The sequence below is a fragment of the Mchenga conophoros genome, linkage group LG10 (assembly GCF_057382185.1).
Source record: "Mchenga conophoros isolate Kocher_MC1m ecotype Shallow Benthic linkage group LG10, M_conophoros_male_GT1.1, whole genome shotgun sequence".
NCBI lineage: Eukaryota > Metazoa > Chordata > Actinopteri > Cichliformes > Cichlidae > Mchenga > Mchenga conophoros.
The window spans coordinates 20,276,100-20,298,268 of NC_140535.1; the positions used below are offsets into that span (position 1 = coordinate 20,276,100).

Here is a 22,169-nt window from a genome sequence, read left to right on the forward strand (position 1 = left end):
TGTGACATCACATCTCTACCACAACCCAGCTGGATCAATAACTCTTCAATCACGTCCGTCCTACCCCCGACAACACCTCATCAATACCATGGCAACCCTTAATCGATCTGTCTCTGGAGAGGGCTGCTGAGGGGAGGAGGAATCGGAAAAGATGGGAAAACAGCGGTAGGTGGATGGGTTAGTGATAGATATTGGACAGCAGAGAGCAGTGGACTGCTGATCAGTGACCAGAGGTTGCTGATGGAGGTTGCCCTGGAGACTGCCTAGAAGGGGGGATTGCCGAAGAAGTGGCAAGGATTCACAGGATGAGTTAACAAACACCGAATCATCGCACACTCTGCAAACCTTGCTAAAACTACAGTCAGTAAGGATGTCATAGGAGACAGTTTAGACTCATAAAACCCTCGTTAATCTTCGTAGTACAGTTTTAAAACATCCGCTCTGAGTCAGCTAAACCGTCCGACTAGAAGGTGGGCCAATGAGCAAACTACAGGGAGCTGTTAAGCTTACAACAAGAAGCAATGTAAGCTGAGATTGCACTAAGCACTCCCAAATCTAAGCTCCTGAATTAATCCCATTTTCAGGTACTGGCGTTTGTAGCTCTAAAAGTAAGCATGAATCAGCAATAGCAGAAGCCAATTTAAGCAGAAATTCGACAATAAACAGCATACGGGTTTCAGTATAAAAGCCTGAAGCAACCAAAGTGCAAGAGTGGTTCGTGTTGCCGTTTCAATAAAGGAGGAAATGTATTAATCAAACTCTCTTCCAATTGCCTGCAAAGCAATTCACTGAGAATACAATGCCAAATTGGCAGGTTGTGATAACAGACGTTTATTTGGCTCACTGTGCAAGAGTAAAGAAAGTTTGAGGTAAGGAGAAGTAAAGAAGAAGAAATGGAAATCCCCGAACAAAGCATTCAGCTTCATAGAGCGGTTCAGATGATTATATGTGTCCTGAATGTGACTCTACTGGACTCTACTGGCTCCTTCACCTTCACACCTGATTAAGCTTTCACTGTCACTTTTTTTTTTTTCACCATGCTTCTCTTCAATTACACTAATAAAATCAATTACAAGCAAAAACAAAAACAAGAACACAAGCTAAAGTGTCTTAACAAACATACAAAAATGAATCCTAATATGGAGTCAAAGGTATACACACCCATCCTGCATTATTCTAGTGCATTAGCACAAACATCTCACTAAGTGACATCCAGACTAATGACACGCAGACAAACTCATGCTGTATGGCTAATATAGTTTGCATTTTTTAAGCTTCCACAGCAAGTGAATACCAGTAAATCAAAAACAGTGAAATGTCTAATTCAGCAGCAAATGTGACATCTGTAAAAACAAAAAACCTAAAAAGATCAAACATATCCAAGGTTACAACATCCCAATAATCATCAGTGTTGGCAGAGAAAATTAATATTGCTTCGTGAATACCAGCTCCTCTCAAACCAGACATGAATCTTCAATAATGTTCTGATATATTTGTTGGTCTGCTGCCATCTGAGCAAACAAAGGGTTTCTGACTGAAGCTCCTTCTGTCGTTGAATTGTCCCCTGAGGTACACCACATCAGAAATGCTCCCAATATGAAACACATGACATACATCAAAAATTTTTTTGCAGTGTTGATATTTGTTAAACTGTAAAGAACCATTAAGTGCATGAGTCTTAGCCCGTAGCTAATGGTGCGTGTCACGCCACTTCCCGGCATTGGCCTGCAGGAGAACTCGCTAGATTGGATGACGTACTTTATTCTCTACAGCTACAACCATGCAAACCATAATCTGCACCCTACTGGATGAACTCGTGTGGGCTGTCTGGTTCCAGATCTTTTTAAACCGAGACCAAAGTGGCAGCTCGTTTCCAAATAAGCTCTCTAAGACTGGCGCAGAGGTAAACACATGAAATAGCCCTGCTTCATGACCAGGTAGAGACACAATTTCAGTCTCATGGGGGTGGGGGTCACAAGCCAGTTACTCCTAATGCTGGTCCCAAGCCAGGATAAATGGGAGGCTTGTGTTAGGAAGGGTATCCAGCATGAAATCTGTGCCAAATCAAACACGCGGCCCCCTTGGGGAATAAGAGAGCAGCCCAAAGTAGCTTTAGTGTAACAAAATGTGTTTCTGCAAGAATTTAAGACCTGCAGTTGCTGTTGCTGTCGTTGTCGACTGACAACAGCTAGTTTTCAGTTTATAGAGGCTTTGAGTTGCGCTGGATGCCCTTGATTTGCATGAAGGAGCCTAGACCACAACACTGCTCACCTGCTTACACAGACAATGAATGGAAGTCGTGGAAATGACAGATCCTGCGGAGACGTACCCACAATCTAAAATTCTAATCGCTTCTTAAATCACCACCAAAACTTACCCAGATGCCGTTTTCGCCCCTCAGCATACTAAAGAGCAGCTTCAACTCCTTGACTGTGATGCTGTAGCTGGCCATGACTCCCAGCATGTCCACCAGAAGGTCTGACAACAAAGAAAACACACACACAAACAAAAGGCAGAAAGTAAGTGTAAGACAGCAGAGATATCCTGAATGTGCATGCTCCTATGAGTTTGTGTGTGAGTCAGCGTTTGGAAGTCTCTCTACTGACATTTCTGATAGAATATGGTGAGGGCATAAGACACTGACAGGTTGTTCTACTGTCAGTTGAGCAATTTATTATTCAGAGAAGTAAAAATCAGCGGCGCTTCATCCAAGTACTCAGAGCTACTGCCATGTAAACAAAACACACACAACCTCAAACCTCAACGAGTGTTGCTTTTCACAGCACTGCTAAATACGGTCAGAGTACACATGACAACGGATAAAGCTCCATTAATACATAATGATCTTAATACATCAGGGAATAGAAGGCCAAACAACTGAGAAAGGGCTAAATACATTGTCAGCTGTGACAGCGTTAATTATGATTCACAAATATAGCTGTGGTCAAACGTTTACATGTTGTGGTGATTTGGGGCTTTTAATGATTTCTTTGAACTGTTCTTTTTCCAGAGTGCAATGACTGTACAGCTTACATCTTTAATCACTTTAAGAACACGAAGTGAGTTTTGATTTTCTCTAATCCACACAGGGTCACAATTGTACATACGGGCTCGACTATACACATACATCACCTCTACTCCCACTTGGGTAAACATCACTTAGCAGGGTGCACCTCAATCAGACAGTTTTGACAGCCATCAAAAAGCTTCTGATATAATTTTGGATGGACTGGTGGGATTCATCTAAACTGGTTGGCTTCTTGGTACAGACCCAACGTTCCTATGTTTGAAAGCTTCGCCTTTACTCCTGCAAACAAACCTCATGTCATTGTGGCCAGTTAGCTCAATCTTTGTCTCCTCTGACCACAAAACGTTTCTCCAAAAGCCATTTGGCTGATTCATGTGGACAGCTGCAAATTCCAGTCTAGCTCGAAGGTGTCGAATTTGGAACAGGAGCATCTTGTTTGTTCTGGATCTCCTCAGTCCATGGCAAAAGCTCACTCCACTATGGCCAGTGAAGCCAGTGTTCCAACAGTTTCCAGTTCATGGCAGGCTTGTTGGGTTGTCTGAACATCCTAACCTAACCAAATATCCTCTCATCTGAGGGTGACGCATCTGAATATCCTGTATTTACATACAATTGTTTATTTATGTAAATCTACACAATCCTCCTTCTTAAATCTTCACAGAGTTCCTTCCTATTGTTCTGAGCATTGGTCCAATACCAATTTTTAACCTGGCAAAATCAATTATAATCACTCACAAGAAGTTAACAGACCTTGGACTTGTCAGGTTAACCCTTTAAGCCTGAACTGTGAAATAATTGTGAGAATAAAAAAAATAATTAATGAATTCAATATTAATTTGCAGATATGATCTTTAACTTGTATCAGGCTTTACAGGGTTAAAAGGCACCGAAGAAGCTACAGCATAACTTAAAAGATTTGAGTATAGGAAAATATTAGAGGCCCTACATTTTTAAATGTTGATCCTGTGTCGATTAGATAAAATCCAAACCAAATTCAAACGTGTGCACCCACTTCCCTTTTTTTAAAGTAATTAAAGATGCTGTACAATGATGAGTGTCTGTAAACTTCTGACCACACATGTCATTTAACTGCTAATAGTACAAAAAACAGCATGCAGAGTAGTATTAATCTCCTTTTAGCAAATAAACCCCAAAGAAACAAAAAACAAATATTCATATTCACCAAAATCGTAATCTATTCCTTTAATTTGTTCACATTTTAACAGACAATAGTGGCAAACCTCCCTCTCTAAGGCTGCGAAAGAGCTTTTGTTTAATGGCTACATGTCATGAAATGATAAAAACAAGACTTTAAATACAATTCCCTCTCAATATTCAAGCATATAATTAAATACCACATTGAGGCTTTTGTTTAGCCCAAATGACCTTCCTGCTTCATTGACTTTCACTTTACACAACCACAACAGATCAGTGTGGATATGGCAGAGAGACAGCACAGCTCTCTCAGAGGGAGCCAATCTGCTTAGAAAGGCTCTTCTTTCCCATTAGGCCTGCTAGATATGAATAGAGTCTTCCCATAATATTTCATTAGCCAAAGCCTAGCGACAGGGAATAAAGGAGAGGGATATCTCACTGAGGTGCTGGGTATGAGAGGAAAATGCAATACACAATGTCCTAGATTCAAAACCCCTAAGCTCTGTTTTTGTTGTGTTCAATTCATGTGGGTCATTTTGCATAGGTTTGGAAAAATGTTATAATCACAGCTCTCTGGAAGAATCGGCATTAAATTGATTTAAGTGGCGTATACTCTGCTGTAGTGAGCAGTAATAAGTCAAAGAAGTTATAAAACACATCATCCTGCGGCGCTAGCTAGGGCAGAGAGGACACTGGGGGGGTGGAGCAAAAGATGTGCACTCCGAGGCATCATTAAAGGGAAGCCAAGGTCAATACGTTCATGTAAAGAGGTGAATGTGGATGTGTTGTTTTGCAATCAAGCCCCGTGAACAAATGGCAGTGAGCACACAGCAACACATCGAGGTTAGTATTTTGCTTTTGCTGCACCGAAGGATTTTATGGATGTTTCACTGCAGGGCAAACACTCATGGACACGTGGAATAGGTTTTGATATAAGGGAAAAACATCTGAGTTTTTTCCATCAAGGTGGAGGCACGTTTACAGATTCAGCTGGTTGTTGCTTCGTCAACACGATTACAAGGTTGAGAGGTTGGGCATCTGTTAAAGAACAGCCCATTAGGTTTTGGTATGGATCCCCATCACTTTCGTTAAAGTAGAGAGATAGGCCACTGGCCTTGGTAGAGGACTTCTTTCCTCTCTGTCAGCAAGGTTATGCAAAAAGTGCAGAACAAAGTGCATGAAACTTGGACGCACAGTGGAGAGCTGGAGTTTACAGAAGGAACTCATTACATATAAATGCAGATTTAGACACTGACCTTAGCACAGACTCTGCTCTTCTAGTCTGAGTCTTACCTATTTTTCAGTATCAGAGAAGTTTTACACCAAGCGTGCAATTCAAAATAAGTGGTTCCTGAAAATTCCATGGGTGACGTTTTGGGTCTTCTTCCAGAACTTAACAAAGTTTTGACACATTCGACTTTCTGTAGTCACAGTTTGAAGATGTCCCCTGAACGCCTCACATGCAAACAGTCATTGTGAAGGCATGCATACAGATAACGCTGGTGGCCTAATAGCTATAAGGTGGGTGTGTGTGTGTGTGTCACTGCAACTGAATAAAAAACACATGCTATTAAAAGTAAAAGCTAATGGTAACCAAGGCAGCTGTGTTCAATCCCAAACTTTGATTTAAGGCCTATTAACCATTTAAATAATAATAATAATAATATCATAATATTTTGTTAGCATTTGTTTCAAATACCAATAAGTTAGAATCAATAAGCGATACATCCGCATGTTTCTCTCCTCAAGCACTACCATCATCATAAACTAAGTGTGACCAGTAAGTTCTTCAGCCATAAAGAGCAAAAGCCTTTATTTAAATATGGCTGATCTTCTCTTCAAAGTGATGTCATAGTCCACCTCTGTGCCACTGCCAGTGTTTTTTGAAAGCTCTCTGGAAGTCCCGTTCCAGACTAATTGCACTTGTGTATCTGCAATGTGTGCTGGATCCCCTACACTGTCCCGAAACAGCATGAGGTTGGAAGAAGAGTAATTTAGAGAGTATCCTTTGTAGTTACTGACAACTGTGTTCATGTTTCATATTAAAAAAAACACCAGAATTTTCAGTGTGCTGAGAGCAGGTGCACAATGGCACGATCCAGTTGTTTGTGTCCTCAGACCCCACAGAAGGCAAAATTTTTGCGTTGACAGTTTGACTCTGGGATGAATTCACAGTGCCAAGCCCAGTAAAAAAGACATTAATATGTTTGGACACGGACACTGAAGACGCTTCCTCTGTAAGCTGTTTGGACCTGGTTCAAAGCCACAAATTTGAGGTCATATTAAAATTGTGGTAATTCGGGGAATTATCTAAAAACAGTCAGGCGTGGTTTTTGCTATTACAGGGTGGAGTTAATTCAGGGGAATTAAGCTGTAAAGTTATCATTATATCCCACTATATTCTCATTTTATAGGTTGTCCAATCTTGAAAAAAACTGATCAAAATACAAAGTATGTGCGCATGTATCCATGTGTACCCAATGCTCACCTGCAATCATGTCGTCCACAGTGCTCATCTTCAGCAACACCTGCTGGATGAGGCCAACCTCGGTGCTGGTCTGCAGGTTGCGCACACTCTTGCGGAGTATGGCTGTGAACATGCTCCAGATCTCCGCCTGGCACGTCACCTCGCAGTGGGAAAGCAGCTCCACCATGCAGCCGATGCTCTCTGCCTCCTGGATGATGAAGTTCATCTCCAGGTCAAACTCGCCGCCCACCAGCTTTAGGAGAAGAAGTGGGAAGGGGGAGAAGGGGGAGGGTTTGGGAAGGGAACAGACATAGAGCAGGAATTGGGGGGGAGGGTGGAGAGAGAGAACAAGAAGAGTGAATGATTTAGTGTAGCATTTAACCTTATGTCTGAAGGAGAGGTAAGCCTGGCATCTGATGGATGCTGATTGTGGTTGGGAAAGCATCTCTTCTGCCCGGGGCCTCATATGCTGCAACAAATAAACATCCTTCATGTGAGCACACACACACACACACACACACACACACACACACACACACACACAGATCGTCCTTCCTCTCCTTCCTCTCTTCCTCCAATTACTCTCAGAATACAGCAGGCATAAATATGCCCCTCTCTACCACCTCAGATGCACAACACCAATTGAACACATACAAAGTTAACGCACATGTCAGTCCCTCTCCTCTCTGATGGCATTAGTGTGAGGAGATCGCACTTTAAAAACTAAATGCAAATGATTTTCCGTCTCTTAATGGCTGGCAACTATAATTACTTGGGTAAGTACAGCAACAACACGCTAGCACATTAACTAACACGCCACATGAACACAGCCATACCCACACAGTTCACCCTCAGCACGCTACGCTATCCAGGAAACGGTAGCCATAGCAACCAGCAAGCTATGAGAACACCACAGGGGTTATTAAATCAGATGGAAAAGAAACATGCAACAGATTATCAGAAGCTAGCAAGACAGCAAACAGGATAAACATTATGACTATTGTGGTGTTTACACGGCATGAGAGAATAAAACTAATCGATAAATCAAGGAGAGTCGGTCTGTTTCACAATGTGATTAAACTGGAGGGGCAGCAGGGCTGTGGTGTGCTGTCTGCAGTCAGGAGCGGGAAGACGCAGATAATGCTGGTGCTGTTCAATAAAGGGTTTATTTTCAATAATTCATTCTGCATGTGGTTAAACGACCCTTAAGCAAAAACTATTACAAGCTCAGCGGGGAATGTAAAGTTATACTCTGCGCACTCTTGCTATCTTTAAGAGATGATCACATAGCAATTTACAAACTGTGTTGTTTTTGGATCACTGTTAAAAAAAAATTAAGTTTCACACACTTAGCTTCAAAATGAAACTTTTAAAGAACAAATACACAATAATATTCATCTGACAAATCAACAAATCTGTATTCGACAGCAGCTAAACACATCCCGGATGAATCAATACACCTTGTGAGACATTTAGATTCACTTCATTGTGTCCAGCACTGTTTTCCACCAAGAGTCTTCCTGGCAATTGTCTAAAACAAAAGGCAATCGTTTGTGTTCACTGACAAATAATACACCTCCTGTTGCAGATGAACCAAATGTTCTCAGCAAGAGAACTTATAGAGGATAGAGCAGATTATTGAAATGAAGGAATTAAATGCGTCTGGTTATTCCGGAGCATTCCCGGAGTTACTGCCGATGTGTTCGTCGTAGTGTGTATGTGTGTGTGAATCTTAGCTCGAAAGCACTTAGAAATGTGCGTGTGAATGGGTGACTCATACAAGTTGTATAGAGCGTTCTGAGTGCTCATGTAGAGTAGAAAAGCACTATGGAAGAACCAGTCCATTTACCTTAAAGCTGTTTATGAACAGCTCATCTTTGCCTCATTTGCTGCATATGAAATTTTATGTTTCAGCCTGTTACAGATAGCACATCTCTGTCCCTGGTATGAGCATCATAACCGCAGGGATGATGAGGGTTGAGCAATAAGTTAATTAACCTACTAGAATTTTAAAAAAATAATTAATTGATTATCAAAGACAAGAAAACAATTCTGTTGGTAGAAGGGCTAACAAATAATCCAAGGACACAGAAGGGGAACTGAAGTTGTTGTAGTCACCACAATGTTGGTTCAACTTTCATTTTCATCATCAAAATGTTTGGTCGGTTTGAATATTACACGTACAGACGCATGAATCGATCAGCTAGGGACCAGAATCAACCAATTTCTATAATTCTCGGGCCTCATCTGTGACTGGCCAATCTCACATGTGCCCGATTACAAGCCAGTCTATTTCATGCGTGCATAGCAGCACAACCAAACACACACACACACAAACACACACACAGCCTAATGCTAACATGTCGTTAGCATGGTGGAAGCATCTCAGTGTGAGTAAAAACACAAACCTTTCCAAAACCCAATCAGACTCTTAACAGACCAAACCGAACTTGGATATTTTAAAGAAAAAAAACAACAAAGGAAAAGTGGCTAACGCTAAAGCTATCCAGAGCCTCGGTATGAGCAAAAGCTGAACAAGAGGAAAATTATAGAGACAAGGGGAAAAAGTGCAAAGGGTCGATATCCTATTATCTGCTGACTTTATAAAAATACTGGAAAAATAATGCAAGTATCTGACATTTATTTTGTTATATAAATCTATTACCACTGCCTTTTTTCGGTAGGGTAAGCAAGAGACGATCCTACACTTAATGATTGATTTTATAATGAAAATAACATTTTACCATGAAGAAAAGTTTATTTTTGTCTGCTTATGCTGTCAGTTGTAGTTACAAAGCAAATAAGAATTGGGAAAAATAAATCAGTATCAGTGGATCTAATTTAGGCACACCAAGAAAACTTCAGAGCTTTTATAATTACAAGCAACTTTGCAAACAAGCATAGTCTTTGATTATGTCATCCTACTTTCCTACCTGTATAAATGTCATACCCAGCAATGTAAGCTCACCCTATGCTGGAATACCAATAAACACTCCACTACAGCAAACTTTAACACAGACAGGAGAAATGTGTGGGAAGAGAGCAGAGGAGTGACATGTAGTAAAAGACCAGCTGCTGGGGAATGGAACAAGGGACACGCTGCTGTCACCATTTATTAGTGCACAGATGTTTTGCTACCTAAACTGACAAAATCTGAGCAAGTACGCTTCAGTTTAACAGCCAGTAGTTACAGCACTGCAAAAGACTGTTATTAGAAAAAATAATAATAGTTGAAAGTCAAAATTTAGAAAACCTGACTTATGAATACATTTCAAACAAACAAACATCAAACAATGAACACTAATGTAACCCATTTGTCACCGAAGCTCCTGCAAACCTGGCTTTGATCTCACTTTAAAGAAAAATGACGCTGCCATATATAATATTGACATAAAAAAGGTGCGGCAATCATTAGCAACACCAACATTTGTCATGTGCTGCCCCATCCAATGACTTTCTGTGAGTCTCAGGCTCACAGAACTATAAGATTAAAGGTTGGTCCTTATCCATAATATCCATCATGCTTCTTTTCCCTTCCTTTTACAGACCTGCACCTTTTTCAATTCTTCAACACTTCCAAGTGTACAATCAGCATGTTACTTGCTCTTACCTCCCTCTCATTCCTGCCTCTTTCTTATTCTTCCCTATGTCTCTCCTCCCCCCTTTCAGTGATAAGAATTGATCCGCTGCACTCCGTGAATGCACAGATTAGAGTGGACCCCTGAATGAGGTATGGAATAAAAAGAGGAAGAATTAACTCATCCCACATTGAATTTCCCCTTCTCCTCTGAGGTTCCCAATTACAGAGCTCACTGGGGACCACTGTGTTGTATTACATCTATACAGCCTGTCCGTCTGAAGACGCTCAGTATTACATGTAATAGAGGCTTAAGGGGGGGAGGCGGCGTAATTATTTTTTTCTGCAGAAACCTGCTCACGGATACGGAGCAACTTGAACAGAGAAACGCATACATCCCCGGGCCAAACCTACACGTGTACAGCACAAGAATCTCGCTGTGCATACTGCTTCCCACCCGTGTGAGGAAGATCACACCAAGATGAGAGGGGTGATGCAAACGACTGCAACGAATTGAGTCTCGTGACAAACAATAAGGAGGGGGGAAAGCGCGAGTGCAGAAAGCGCAGTGGGAGAAATAGAAGTGTCTGAATAATTATTATTATGTCTGCTCTACCAGAAACAACATCTGGGGGGAAAGAAAAGAAAAACAACAACCTGGATGACACCGCCAAAAACCGCCTGAACCTCAAAACGTAAAAAGGAAGGAAAGTCAGACTGAAAAAGACTTCTTCAGTATAAAAATGTTCCAGTCAAAATTAATGTTCTCCATTTCATGAGACTTCAATAAATGTGATAGATGCCTGAGTCCATTATTTGCTGGAATGGGGTTTTTAATTGATGTATAAATAAACACGCCACCTAAATAGCAATAAGGCTCATCACAAACAGCCTGAGCACACTCGAGCGCACTCAAGCACCATCACCGCCTCCATCGTGCACAGCCACAAAAGATTCCTAATTAGTTTTATGAGGGAACATGATTCTTTTGCATAAAGACTCGTAACCTTCAATCTTTCTTTTCACCCCCGGTCCACGTGTCTACAGTGTCGGTTCCCACCCATAACGACAATGCCCTCACAAATCAATGAGCACGCACAAGAGGCCTTTACTACCCACCCTGGTGGGTAAAAGACACAAACCAGGGAGGGAGCCACATTGCTCCTCATGCATCACGATAAACAGGCATGGCAGTGCCACCCACTCGCTGACCTCACCGTCTTCCTGGCAACTGCTAGAAGACGTTTGCGTTGGCTCCATTACGGCAACGATTGCTCCCAGAGCACGCCGTCCAGGGCTGGATGTTCCATTCACATGCACGCACGCACGCACATACACAGAAAAAGAGAGCAAGGCAACCAGCTAGAGTTCACATTTGACAGGTAAACACTGGAATGCATATGAACAGAAGCCTACTTGTTATATGCCTACACTGTAGAGTACACTCTTCTGATCACTGAGCATGTGCTGTTTAACCTTGAAACATACTCAGCAGCAGTCTGAAATGTAAGAATATCTCCCACAGGGCTCATGACTGATGAGTAATCTCCTTATATTGTGGTGTATTTATGGGCTTGAGAAGTGTTTGTCTGCCAGACACCACTCGTTCTCACTTTTTCACTCTGTGACTGAGGTGATTATAAAAGTCAGTTATTCCTGCAATGTACCAGCTCTATAATTGTTCACTTATGTGTTGCCGTTTCACCCCCCCCCACTGCCCGAAACCACGCCCGTTCTCCCATTTCTATTGCTGTACTGTTTGGCCTTGCAGCACTGCTCATTCAGACCCCAACGGGAGCTGGCACTGGGAGCTTGGCATCATCCGTACTGTGTCAGGGAAGTGGGAGTTTCAAGAAGGCTGGGGTGGGGGTGGAGGGTGCCAGGACCGTCACACCACAAAGGGCTTATACGGGCAGGCTCCTTGGCCAGCCAAAACCAGCTCTCATAAGAGCTCGGTAAAACAAACAGTCCCTCTGTCCCTCCGAGCGGTTCTCGCCAGCAACACTGCTCACAGATAATCCAGAGCAGCTCCAAGGGTCATCGGCATTTTCAAGCTAAGACAGGTCAGAATTTCAAAAGCTTTAAGTAATAAAATAAATGACACCCTGGGGGCCCAGTATTGTTCATATTAAATGAGTTTAACATAATCAGGCCTTAAAGGGACACTTAACAGTATGAAGCCATTAATAATGTCGTTATCATTGAGTAACCAACTTAAATTGTGAAAAATAAACATTTTGTTATCTTAACGGCAATTATCTAGATGTTTTTGGCTACGATCTACTCATTTCTTGGACTACACAAGCTTTTGAGTCTCTTCCATCCATCCATCCATCCATTTTCATCCGCTTTGTCCGGGGCCGGGTCGCGGGGGCAGCAGCCTAAGCAAAGAGGCCCAGACCTCCCTCTCCCCAGCCACCTCCTCCAGCTTATCCGGGGGAATACCAAGGCGTTCCCAGGCCAGCCGAGAGATATAATCTCTCCAGCGTGTCCTGGGTCTGCCCCGGGGCCTCCTCCCGGTGGGACATGCCTGGAACACCTCACCCAGGAGGCGCCCAGGGGGCATCCTTGTCAGATGCCCGAACCACCTCAGCTGGCTCCTTTCGATGTGGAGCAGCAGCTGCTCTACTCTGAGCCCCTCCCGGATGGCCGAACTTCTCACCCTATCTCTAAGGGAGAGGCCAGCCACCCTTCGGAGGAAGCTCATTTCTGCCGCTTGTATCCGCGATCTCGTTCTTTCGGTCACTACCCACAGCTCGTGGCCATAGGTGAGGGTAGGGACGTAGATCGACCGGTAAATTGAGAGCTTCGCTTTTACACTCAGCTCCCTCTTCACCACGACGGACCGGTGCAGCGTCCGCATTACTGCAGCTGCAGCCCCAATCCGTCTGTCGATCTCCGGCTCCCTTCTCCCATCACTCGCGAACAAGACCCCGAGATACTTGAACTCCTCCACTTGGGGCAGGAACTCATCCCCGACCCGGAGTGGGCACTCCACCCTTTTCCGGCTGAGAACCATGGCCTCAGATTTGGAGGTGCTGATCCTCATTCCCGCTGCTTCACACTCGGCTGCGAACCGTTCCAGTGCGAGCTGGAGGCCCTCACCCGATGAAGCCAACAGAACCACATCATCTGCAAAAATCAGAGATGAGATTCTGAGGCCACCAAAGCGAAAGCCCTCCGCCACTTGGCTGCGCCTAGAAATCCTGTCCATAAAAATTATGAACAGAACCGGAGACAAAGGGCAGCCCTGGCGGAGCCCATCACCCACTGGGAACGAGTCTCTTAATCAGCGATATTACCTGCTAGCAGTCGCTCAATGTCATTCTGAGGTGCAGCTCATTTGACCAATGTGTAACTTTGGTGCCTTTTGAGAACAAATCACACTTTCCTATTTATAATAGTAAAAAATGAAACGTTACGCTGTATAAGTTTGGTCATTTTTATGGAGAGAAAATCATTACAGAGAGAATTTGTGGCTGTGTCTGTGAATCAACTGTATTCCTTGTAGATGCCACTCCTGCAGTCACTGATGTCATTGCTTCCAGGAATTTCGAGGCATCTTGGTAGTGCCAGATTTTGGCGGAGACATGTGAAATCAGCGGTGAATCACATGGGTCTGAGTCTGCCCCAGACCATTTTCCTGAATTTCCTACTCTCCTTGCCTGTTAACTCTCTCTGCAGTGTCCAATATGATGAAGGCCAAAAATAAAAAGGAAAGTTTTTAAGGTTTTGTGTAAATGAAAATGAAACTTATGAGTAATCTAATGCAATGAAAGCAATTCATAAAATGCCCTGTTCTATTCAAGTGTCCTTGTAATGGGGAAATTATTCATCGGCAGCTTTTGACTGCTCATCTCCACACAGAGAGTATTTACTGCCAGATGGGGGCAGTATAGAAAATATGTGGTACAACCTCTTTCCGGGCTAGTCTTATCAGTCTGTCAGCCAGCCATGAAGAAGAATGAATAATGAATAACAATCATAACAAAGAGCTGAAGTGAGACCAAGTGTTAAAAACAATGATAAATATCTGCTGTAGCCACTGTCTGCACTTTTCTTACTGCATTTTTTTTTTATCCTTGATGGTTTTTTCTTCGTGTCTCTGCCATTCTCTGTGAAACCTGCTGTCACATCCATTTTCAAGCCCACCTGTCAACCAATCAACATTCGACTGACCCACAGTGTCATCCACGTCAAGCAAAGTGCAGTTGGGATTTTGGATGACTGCATGGGAGCACGTTTGTGTTGGTTGAAAACCGCTTTCCGTGGGCTCGCTGTAGGCAAGAACTTGCACACGAATCGCGGCATAAATTAAGGATAAGACATAACAACGACACAGGAAACACATTTCTCGCCACTCTTAAACGAAAGCACCATTCAGGCATTAGTGATCTGACTTCTTCTGCCTCTGCTTATTCTTAGCTTGACATGAAAAGGTCTTGACGTGACATGAAGACAATAGCTATCTTACCACACGCCATTTTTTTTGTTAATGATTGTGCTTCATCATTTATAAGCACCTATTTACCGTTCATTTTTTTGTTACTTTCTAGTTCGTTTACAAATCCTTTTAATTAAAATTCTTATTTTATCACCTTAATTTAAGCCTTTAAACACAGCTATTCTGAGCATTAACTGAATGTGAAAATTCATCTCAGTAATTATTATTTAATCGAAAACAATCTCTCACAGACCCACCGCAGCCCATTATGTAGTGCTGTGATGGCACATCAAACAAGCGATTATGCTGGCTGATTACTACGACTGACTGTTGAATATTGGATAACTATCAAGGCCAAACCTGGCAAAAGAGGCACCTGTTGCTCATTATGGCTGTCAGAGAGATGACGGGTCAGGGAGGTGAGTGGATGGTCAATAGCCACCTCTTCTGCTTCTGCACATTCAATTGAGCCTTTGGAAATGGCATCATCAATATGCAACTTCAAAGCCCCCGGGAGTGTGCTGGAGAGGTGCGGCCATGTGTACGTGTGTGTGCATGTGTGAGTCATTACTCATTTGTGTCCCCTGAGTGAGTCGTGGCCATTCAAGCCCTTTGTGTGCAGAGTGAGAGGAGACGAGAGGCCCATCTAGACATGAGATCACAGATTATACACTTAACGCTTCGCCAAGAGGGCTCAACAGAGCGCAGGAGAGCAAAATTGAAGGAGAGCGAGGAAAAAAAGGGGAAAAAAAAGGGGGAATCAGAGAGGGAGATGATGAGAGAAAAACAAACAACAGAGTGAATGGTGTAAACTGCAAAGGGGCAAGAGGAAGCGGCTTGCACTGAAGGGAAACAGTGATGAGAAAGAGTGCGTTTGTGAGAGCGAACGGGCGAGATGGAGCGAAAAAGAAAATGAGGGCGAGACAGCGGCCGAATGCTATTGTGCTTTTCTTATCAGGCCGGCAGAGCGATTTTATTGCCCGCAGCTTTACAATGAGCAGTTGAGGGTTTAGTGCTCCAGTGATGACCATAGCAAATCTCTGCAAAGATATGGATTACACTAGGGCTAAACTGGCCACTAAACACTCAATAATCCACATTCTGTATCCTGCATGACCTCATTTTCTGGAAAACTGCATTGATAAGAGCCTCAGTTAATTTTATCACTAGCGCAGATTCACAGGATAAACTTCTTCTTAATCTTGTTTTTTTATACCTTTAGGTTGAAAATATATGAGGGGCCCAACGGTGGTTGGAGGAGACAGGCATATTTCCAACAACATATTCTAAAAAAAAGTTGATTAATGGATTGCACTATGAGAGAGAATGAGATTTGATTAATTCTATAAGTGATTAACTACTAATGGTAGTGTTTTGGATATGTAATCAGACAACAGTGTGATATAAAATGTAATATTTTTTTTAAAAAGGGGGTTATTTTTTGAAAAATATATAGCTAACCAGGACCAATACAGTCAAATAGAATAAACAAAAATATAATTAATGTGTAAACAATCAAAATAAATGGCAAAAAAAATGATAGTTGGCATTTTAATCCAGTTTCAGCTGCAACAGGATCCAGCCTCCTCCACCCCCCCCCCCCCACCCCCACCCCCCAGAGAAAACAGCATGATAAAAAGTAGAAGAAGAAGAAAGAAAAGAGGATGAGATGTTGAAATAAAAAGGGCAATGCATGTGTCTCTCCCTCTTCCTCTGTGATTGTGATTAACAATGACATGTTGACTGACTGGAGCCTCTAGACACATAGGGAGGAGGGGATAGCCTCCAAGACTGCATTTCCCATGGGCCTTTGTAACAGCGTCTGCACAGATGGCAGATGGGATGAGAAACTCATGAAGCCTCATTCAAAACAACAATCACACAATCACACAGTCAGCACACACACACGTACACGCACACACACCCAGTGAGTCAGCAAAATAAACATGATCAGCCATGAGTGTGTGGAATATCTAAAGGCTGTTATGCATAAAGTGTAGGGCTTTCACTTCAAGCTTTGGAGTGCGATGAAGAGAGAGAAGTGAAGATAACTGCAGAAATGTCAGACACACGCACACACCAGATACTGCAAGAATTACATAAATCCACACTAGGGGGGTGGATATATGGGTGGTTTGGACCAGTAAAAACTGGTGAGGTCACCCTGTGATCAGCGTAGCTATTTTTAAGGTCACAAATATAAAAAGAAAAAAAAAAATCAAAGACGCAGGCATGTGGGATGAGTCGGAGATGCAGGACAAAAACAAAAGAGTGGCAGTAAAGCCTGTGCAAAGAAATGAAGATGACAGCATTCGCCAAAACCAGACGATAAGTTGACGGCATGAAAATCTGCCATAACTACACAAACTGGTACTGTACACTAAGCGGATGTGCAGTATTTATACTTATATACTTAAAGTTCACCACATCAGTTGTGACTGAAATAACTACTTAAAGGACTGCCAAGCCACAGCCATTAATGGGCCTGAAACAATGAATCCTACTGACATGATTCCCTTCCTCTCCCTCCGTCCAGGCTGACAGGTGCACTTTCGGTTTTGGACTGTAATGCTTTAAAAGCTTCTAGACAGCTTGACTCATAAACGTTCCCATTTTTCTAAGGAGGAAATAACTTTGATCGTCTATAACTGATTTTAAGAGTCAGATTTTTTTTATTTTCTTGAACAGTTTACGGAAATTTAGTCTGCATATGAATGAGAATGACGGATGCAGGATTTCTAAGACCCCAAACTCTTTTTACTTTAAGATTTTTATTTATCAGCATTTATTGGCAAATAGCCAATATGGACCGATATGTCAGCTGGGCCAATATATATCTATTGGTCAAGTTCTAATGAAAATAAAGCATAACCAAAATTTTAGGTATGGGAAGCTTTCTGGTTCCTTTTGCATTCTGTTTGTAGTCCTGTAATCCATGCAGGTAAACAGTGCGTGTTAATATGCTAACCTGAAAATGGTGATGGACAGAGAAATAAAAATGTGTGGTAGACATCACTATGGACGTACTGCTACTAGGCATGGTATAGTATATCCTCACATAGACTCAACACTCTCATTTTATAAATAAATAAATAAACAAAAAAACTACAGCATCTCTTTAGGAGCTGACACAAAATGACATGTTTTCAACCAGCCACTCAAAAACTGCATTGAAGCTAATGTGGCAACAGAGCACCATCTTTCATCTTCCACCAATACATGTGAGTATACATCTATAAGAAAACAACAAAAAGCATCGGGGAGCTTTAAACATCTCATAGAACTTGCCACACAAAATGCACTTTCTTAATACGCACTTTGCGTTTTCCCCGAAGAAGAGTGCAGATGGCCGTTTATTACAAGCTGATACGTCAGCCACATACAGCAGCTCCATGCAGCAACATCAACACTGTTCTCATCCCTCTCACTTTTTTTCCTCTCACACATAAGCCATCCAATCACAGGTCTGACACACAGAAAACCGGAGAAAATAAACTGGGCTTAACGTCTGATTGAGAGTGCTTATCCGACGCGCTTATCTTGGGCCAGGGCTTGTAAGATTTCATGTTTCCCCAAACGATTTGCTCGTTTCTCACTTATCATGTTTCCCACTTGTAGTAGTAAACACGGGCCACATTTGGTTTGAATAAGGCAAATACGAATGTATTTATAGGCGTGTTTTTTTGTGTGTGTTGCATTAATGTATGCAATAACTTTGAGCCATAATGCACCAAATTAAAAATTAGGTATTCAGTCCTTGTACCATTTCAGGACTTAATTTGGGTAAAGCCCTGTATGCATAAATATTTAGGCCCATGGGCAAAGAAGGCTTGTTTCCCATCAGTTAGTGTAATCCTGTCAAGGGTGCTGTGTGGGTAAGGTGACGAATTCCAATCAAGCATGTGCTGCCTCCAATTAAGCAAATAAGTGAAAGCTCTACATTTGCATTACATAAAAAAGAAATGCATTTAAAAAAAACAAAACAACTGCATTTTGGTTCTCAGTGCCAGGAGCTGTACCCTGGGCACGTTTTCCACAAAAATAAGCATGAATGTGCGTCTGTACATGCATCAAAGAGAAGCAAAGCTATTGAGCACTCCCATGTACCGGCTTGTCTGTTTCTATTAGCACCGCCAGCAACCAAAGAGGGAGAGCTGCATAAAAGAGGAGTGAGAAAAGGCAAGATAAGACAGTAATACCTGCTGAGATGTGTTTCTTATGACAGCCACTACAAAGTCTCCAGTTCGCTGCAGACCAGTTCAGTGTGCCTTTTCCCGCTTCCTGACTCAAACCTTATCAAGTGCTAGCTTAAAACATACTGTGCACACACGCAGACAAGTGAGCGCAAACACTCGGACGCCGCTGTTAAAGTCGGCCAAAGCCAGCACACATACTCAGCATTCACAGGGCTAAAGGCCTTTAAACAATTCATTGCAAAATGTCTTGTAGGTCTTAGTCATTCGCACTCTCGCTTGATTCGTCACCAACACACAGCAGTAGCAGCAATTCACATGAATGACAGCATGAGTAAACACAAAGAAAAGAGAAAAGAGAGAGAGAAGGGAGGAGATAACTGGAAGAGAACTGCAGGGATGCGGAGAGTCTTCCCAAAATAATCCAATAATAATGAGCCACCATTTCATTAGCATTTGAGTAGCTTGTAAAAGAAAAAAAAAGATTTTTCAGAAGTCTGTTTACTGGAGCAGAAGTGAAGGGAAAAAGAGCTTTTAACAGAAGAAGAGATCAAGAGTGGAAAGGGAGATGGAAATAAAGTGAGGTCAGATGTCACCAACAGGGCAGAAAGGAAAAACTGCAGAAAGAGTAACAGTGTGAATGTTTGCTTGGGGGAAATGACAGATAAAGAGAGAAGACGGACAGATACAGCGGACTCTTTTCAGCACAGCGGACAGCTCCTGCTCTCTCTGCTGACAGATACACTGACTAAGAGAAGCTGCATTGGAAATCCTTCATTTGGGCGGAAAAAGTCATTGACAAACAGCTGAAGCTGCAACTGCACTAATTGCTGTATTAATACCACCAGGATCTTTTCAAGGTCTAAGAGTGCGTGGCGGCAAAATACGACCAAAGATGCGAAAGCCCCGCTCTTTGCAGGAGCCCCCGCAGCAGAGCAGAGCCATACTCAGCACGGCTGATATTATATTCAGGGGGAAAAAAATCCAGGTCAGAAAGATGTGCACGTACGCACACACACACTGCAGGGATTGGAGGATTGCAGCCAAGTGATCGCAAAGCTGACTTCATCCAACTGCAGTTTAAAATGTCTGCCACCTGATTGGCTAAAGAGGCTTAGTAACGGATCTTGCAATAAGCCTTGTCACATGCTATTGGGTAACAAACAAAAACAAAACAAAAAAAAACTTTTTTTTGCTCTTTCGTGTTATAGATCACGCCCTGATACTCTTTCACAAACACATTATTAAAAACCACGTTTCCGATTCAAAAAGCTATAAAAACATCACACTGAAATGATGCAGTACTGAGTAGTAAGTATAGCAGTAACAGTAGCTCAGACTTTTGATTAAAGTTAGGCACAGCTCGTTTGGCTGTTTATCAGTGGGATCTTTAAAAAATGCTTTTTTAAGTTTATGTAATAAATTTGAAGATTAGGAAAGCCTGAGCGCCAATGAAAGTTTGAGATTTTTGGATTTTCTTCCAATAAAAGCCTGCTGCATGGTGCTACTTTTTTAATTTATTTATTTTAGCCAGGGAATTAAAAAAAGGAGTTGGATATATAAAATTAAAATGCATGTGCATCCCCTACATAAAACCATTTATCATAGAAATCTGAAAGCATGTGCTTGAGACTGACAGCGCTGAACTGCTAGAACCGTGCCTCTCAGCTAAAATAATAAGCCGATGCACTTTCTCATGAATAAATTTACATCTTTCTTTATACAACACAATTCAGTCGATGGCCTTTTCAGTTCAGTTTGCTCTTGTTGTTCGGTTGATCCCTTTCATCTAGTGTTAACTGGGTCCTGGACCCAGGAATAAATAAGTAGGACGCAAAGAAAAAATAAAAAAAGTGGTATAGTCATATCGTGCTATTGTTGGGTGCGGCAGCCACCCTCAGCAACATATCCTTTCTACAAAGACGTGTATGAAGTCAAACAGCTGCACTTTAAATCTATAGTGTAGTCGTCTCTAACCATTTGCTTGGCAAGTGGCAGGTTGCTCGTTCGATTCCAGCCATAGACGCAAATCCTTTTGGGATTGTGTCAGAAAGGGCATCTGGAGTAAAAGCTCTGCCAAATCAAACACGCATCACCACCTGCTGTGGCAACCCCATGTGACAATGGAGCAGCCAATGACACTTTATTCTGTACTGAAGGAACTGCCTATACAATTTTAATAACTTAGTGTGTGTCTTTCAAGCGTAGCCTCCAGAGTGGCGTCATCTGAGAAATTCGAGGTTCGTAGTCGTTCCGATTTCTTCTACGCTGGTTGTGTTTTTATTTACTTTTGTGATAAAGCTGCAAAACTGTGACACCATAAGGACTGCTCTCCACTTAATGCCACGAGAGAGGTGAAAAGCTTGTCATGTTCATAGAAAATATCAGATCAAGTATTTTAAGTGAACTGTAATCAAGAGGCAGCACCAGAATGTAAACTGACTTTTAAGCTAATCAAGTTAATGATGGCAATTAAGGCAATCGGCTGCCTTTTGAGCTGCTTGTTTTTGTAAAAGAAATGTTTTTTCACAGAATGGCAACAGCGTTAGCTTCATCATTTCTGGAAAGTACAGATCGATAAATCATTAAATAAATATGCCAGAGTCACCACGTGCTGCACTTAGCTTTGCTCATTTAACACCTGAAACCAAAGGAATGAATGAACACGGGTGTAACTTCTTCATACACTCTGGAGACAACCTAAGAGCTGCAGTAAGGAAGCACTGCCTGGGCCTTTTACCAGAACACAACTTGTTAAGGCCAAAAAAATAAAAAATAAAATAAAATGCCTGGAAGTCACGAGTGGGAGAGCGAAAAAGTATCTAAAGTAGAAAGGCTCAAAGAGAGAAAAAATAGAAAGGGCCAAGGAGAGAAGTGAAATCAAGGACATGTTCTCACCGTGGGAAGGACTGCATCAAACAAATGAGAGATGCTGCTGAAGCCGGGTGAAGGCATTAGTTAAACCGTGAGGTGCTGAAGTGGAACTTTAAGGACCCTTCTTTCAGCATTTTTCTCCTCTTCCACTTGGAAACAGCAGATTCTGTCTAGGAACTGATGTAACTTAATTTCTCTTTTCAGTTTTTCCTCAAGACAGGAAGTAACAAGGGCATGCTTGTGCGTTATGTCATGGGAGCCTCAGAAGGAAGCACTCGAGGCTTGCGTTCTGTACTTTAACAAGGCCTTTCGCAACTTGTCTCCTGATTTCACTCAAAATGTGATAATTTCAAAGCTGAGAGGAAGTGAAGTCCTACAGGGCATCCAGCGTGTTGCTTACACCTCACTGGGTGTAAGTCACTATGTGCTCC

The 22,169-nt window shown here is 42.3% G+C and overlaps 1 protein-coding gene across 16 annotated transcripts in view; it reads right to left on the reverse strand.

Moving 5' to 3' along the window:
* The window catches only part of nbeaa (neurobeachin a), a 98,937-nt gene that overhangs the window by 62,304 nt on the left and 14,464 nt on the right, over window positions 1-22,169 (reverse strand). For all 16 annotated transcript variants that reach the window (XM_085289220.1, XM_085289213.1, XM_085289219.1 and 13 more), the window contains exons 2-3: window positions 6,672-6,903; window positions 2,378-2,478 (exon numbers count right to left, since the gene is read on the reverse strand). In XM_085289220.1, the coding sequence (XP_085145346.1) occupies window positions 2,378-2,478; window positions 6,672-6,903 (333 nt within the window). The remainder of the gene's footprint in view (window positions 1-2,377; window positions 2,479-6,671; window positions 6,904-22,169) is intronic.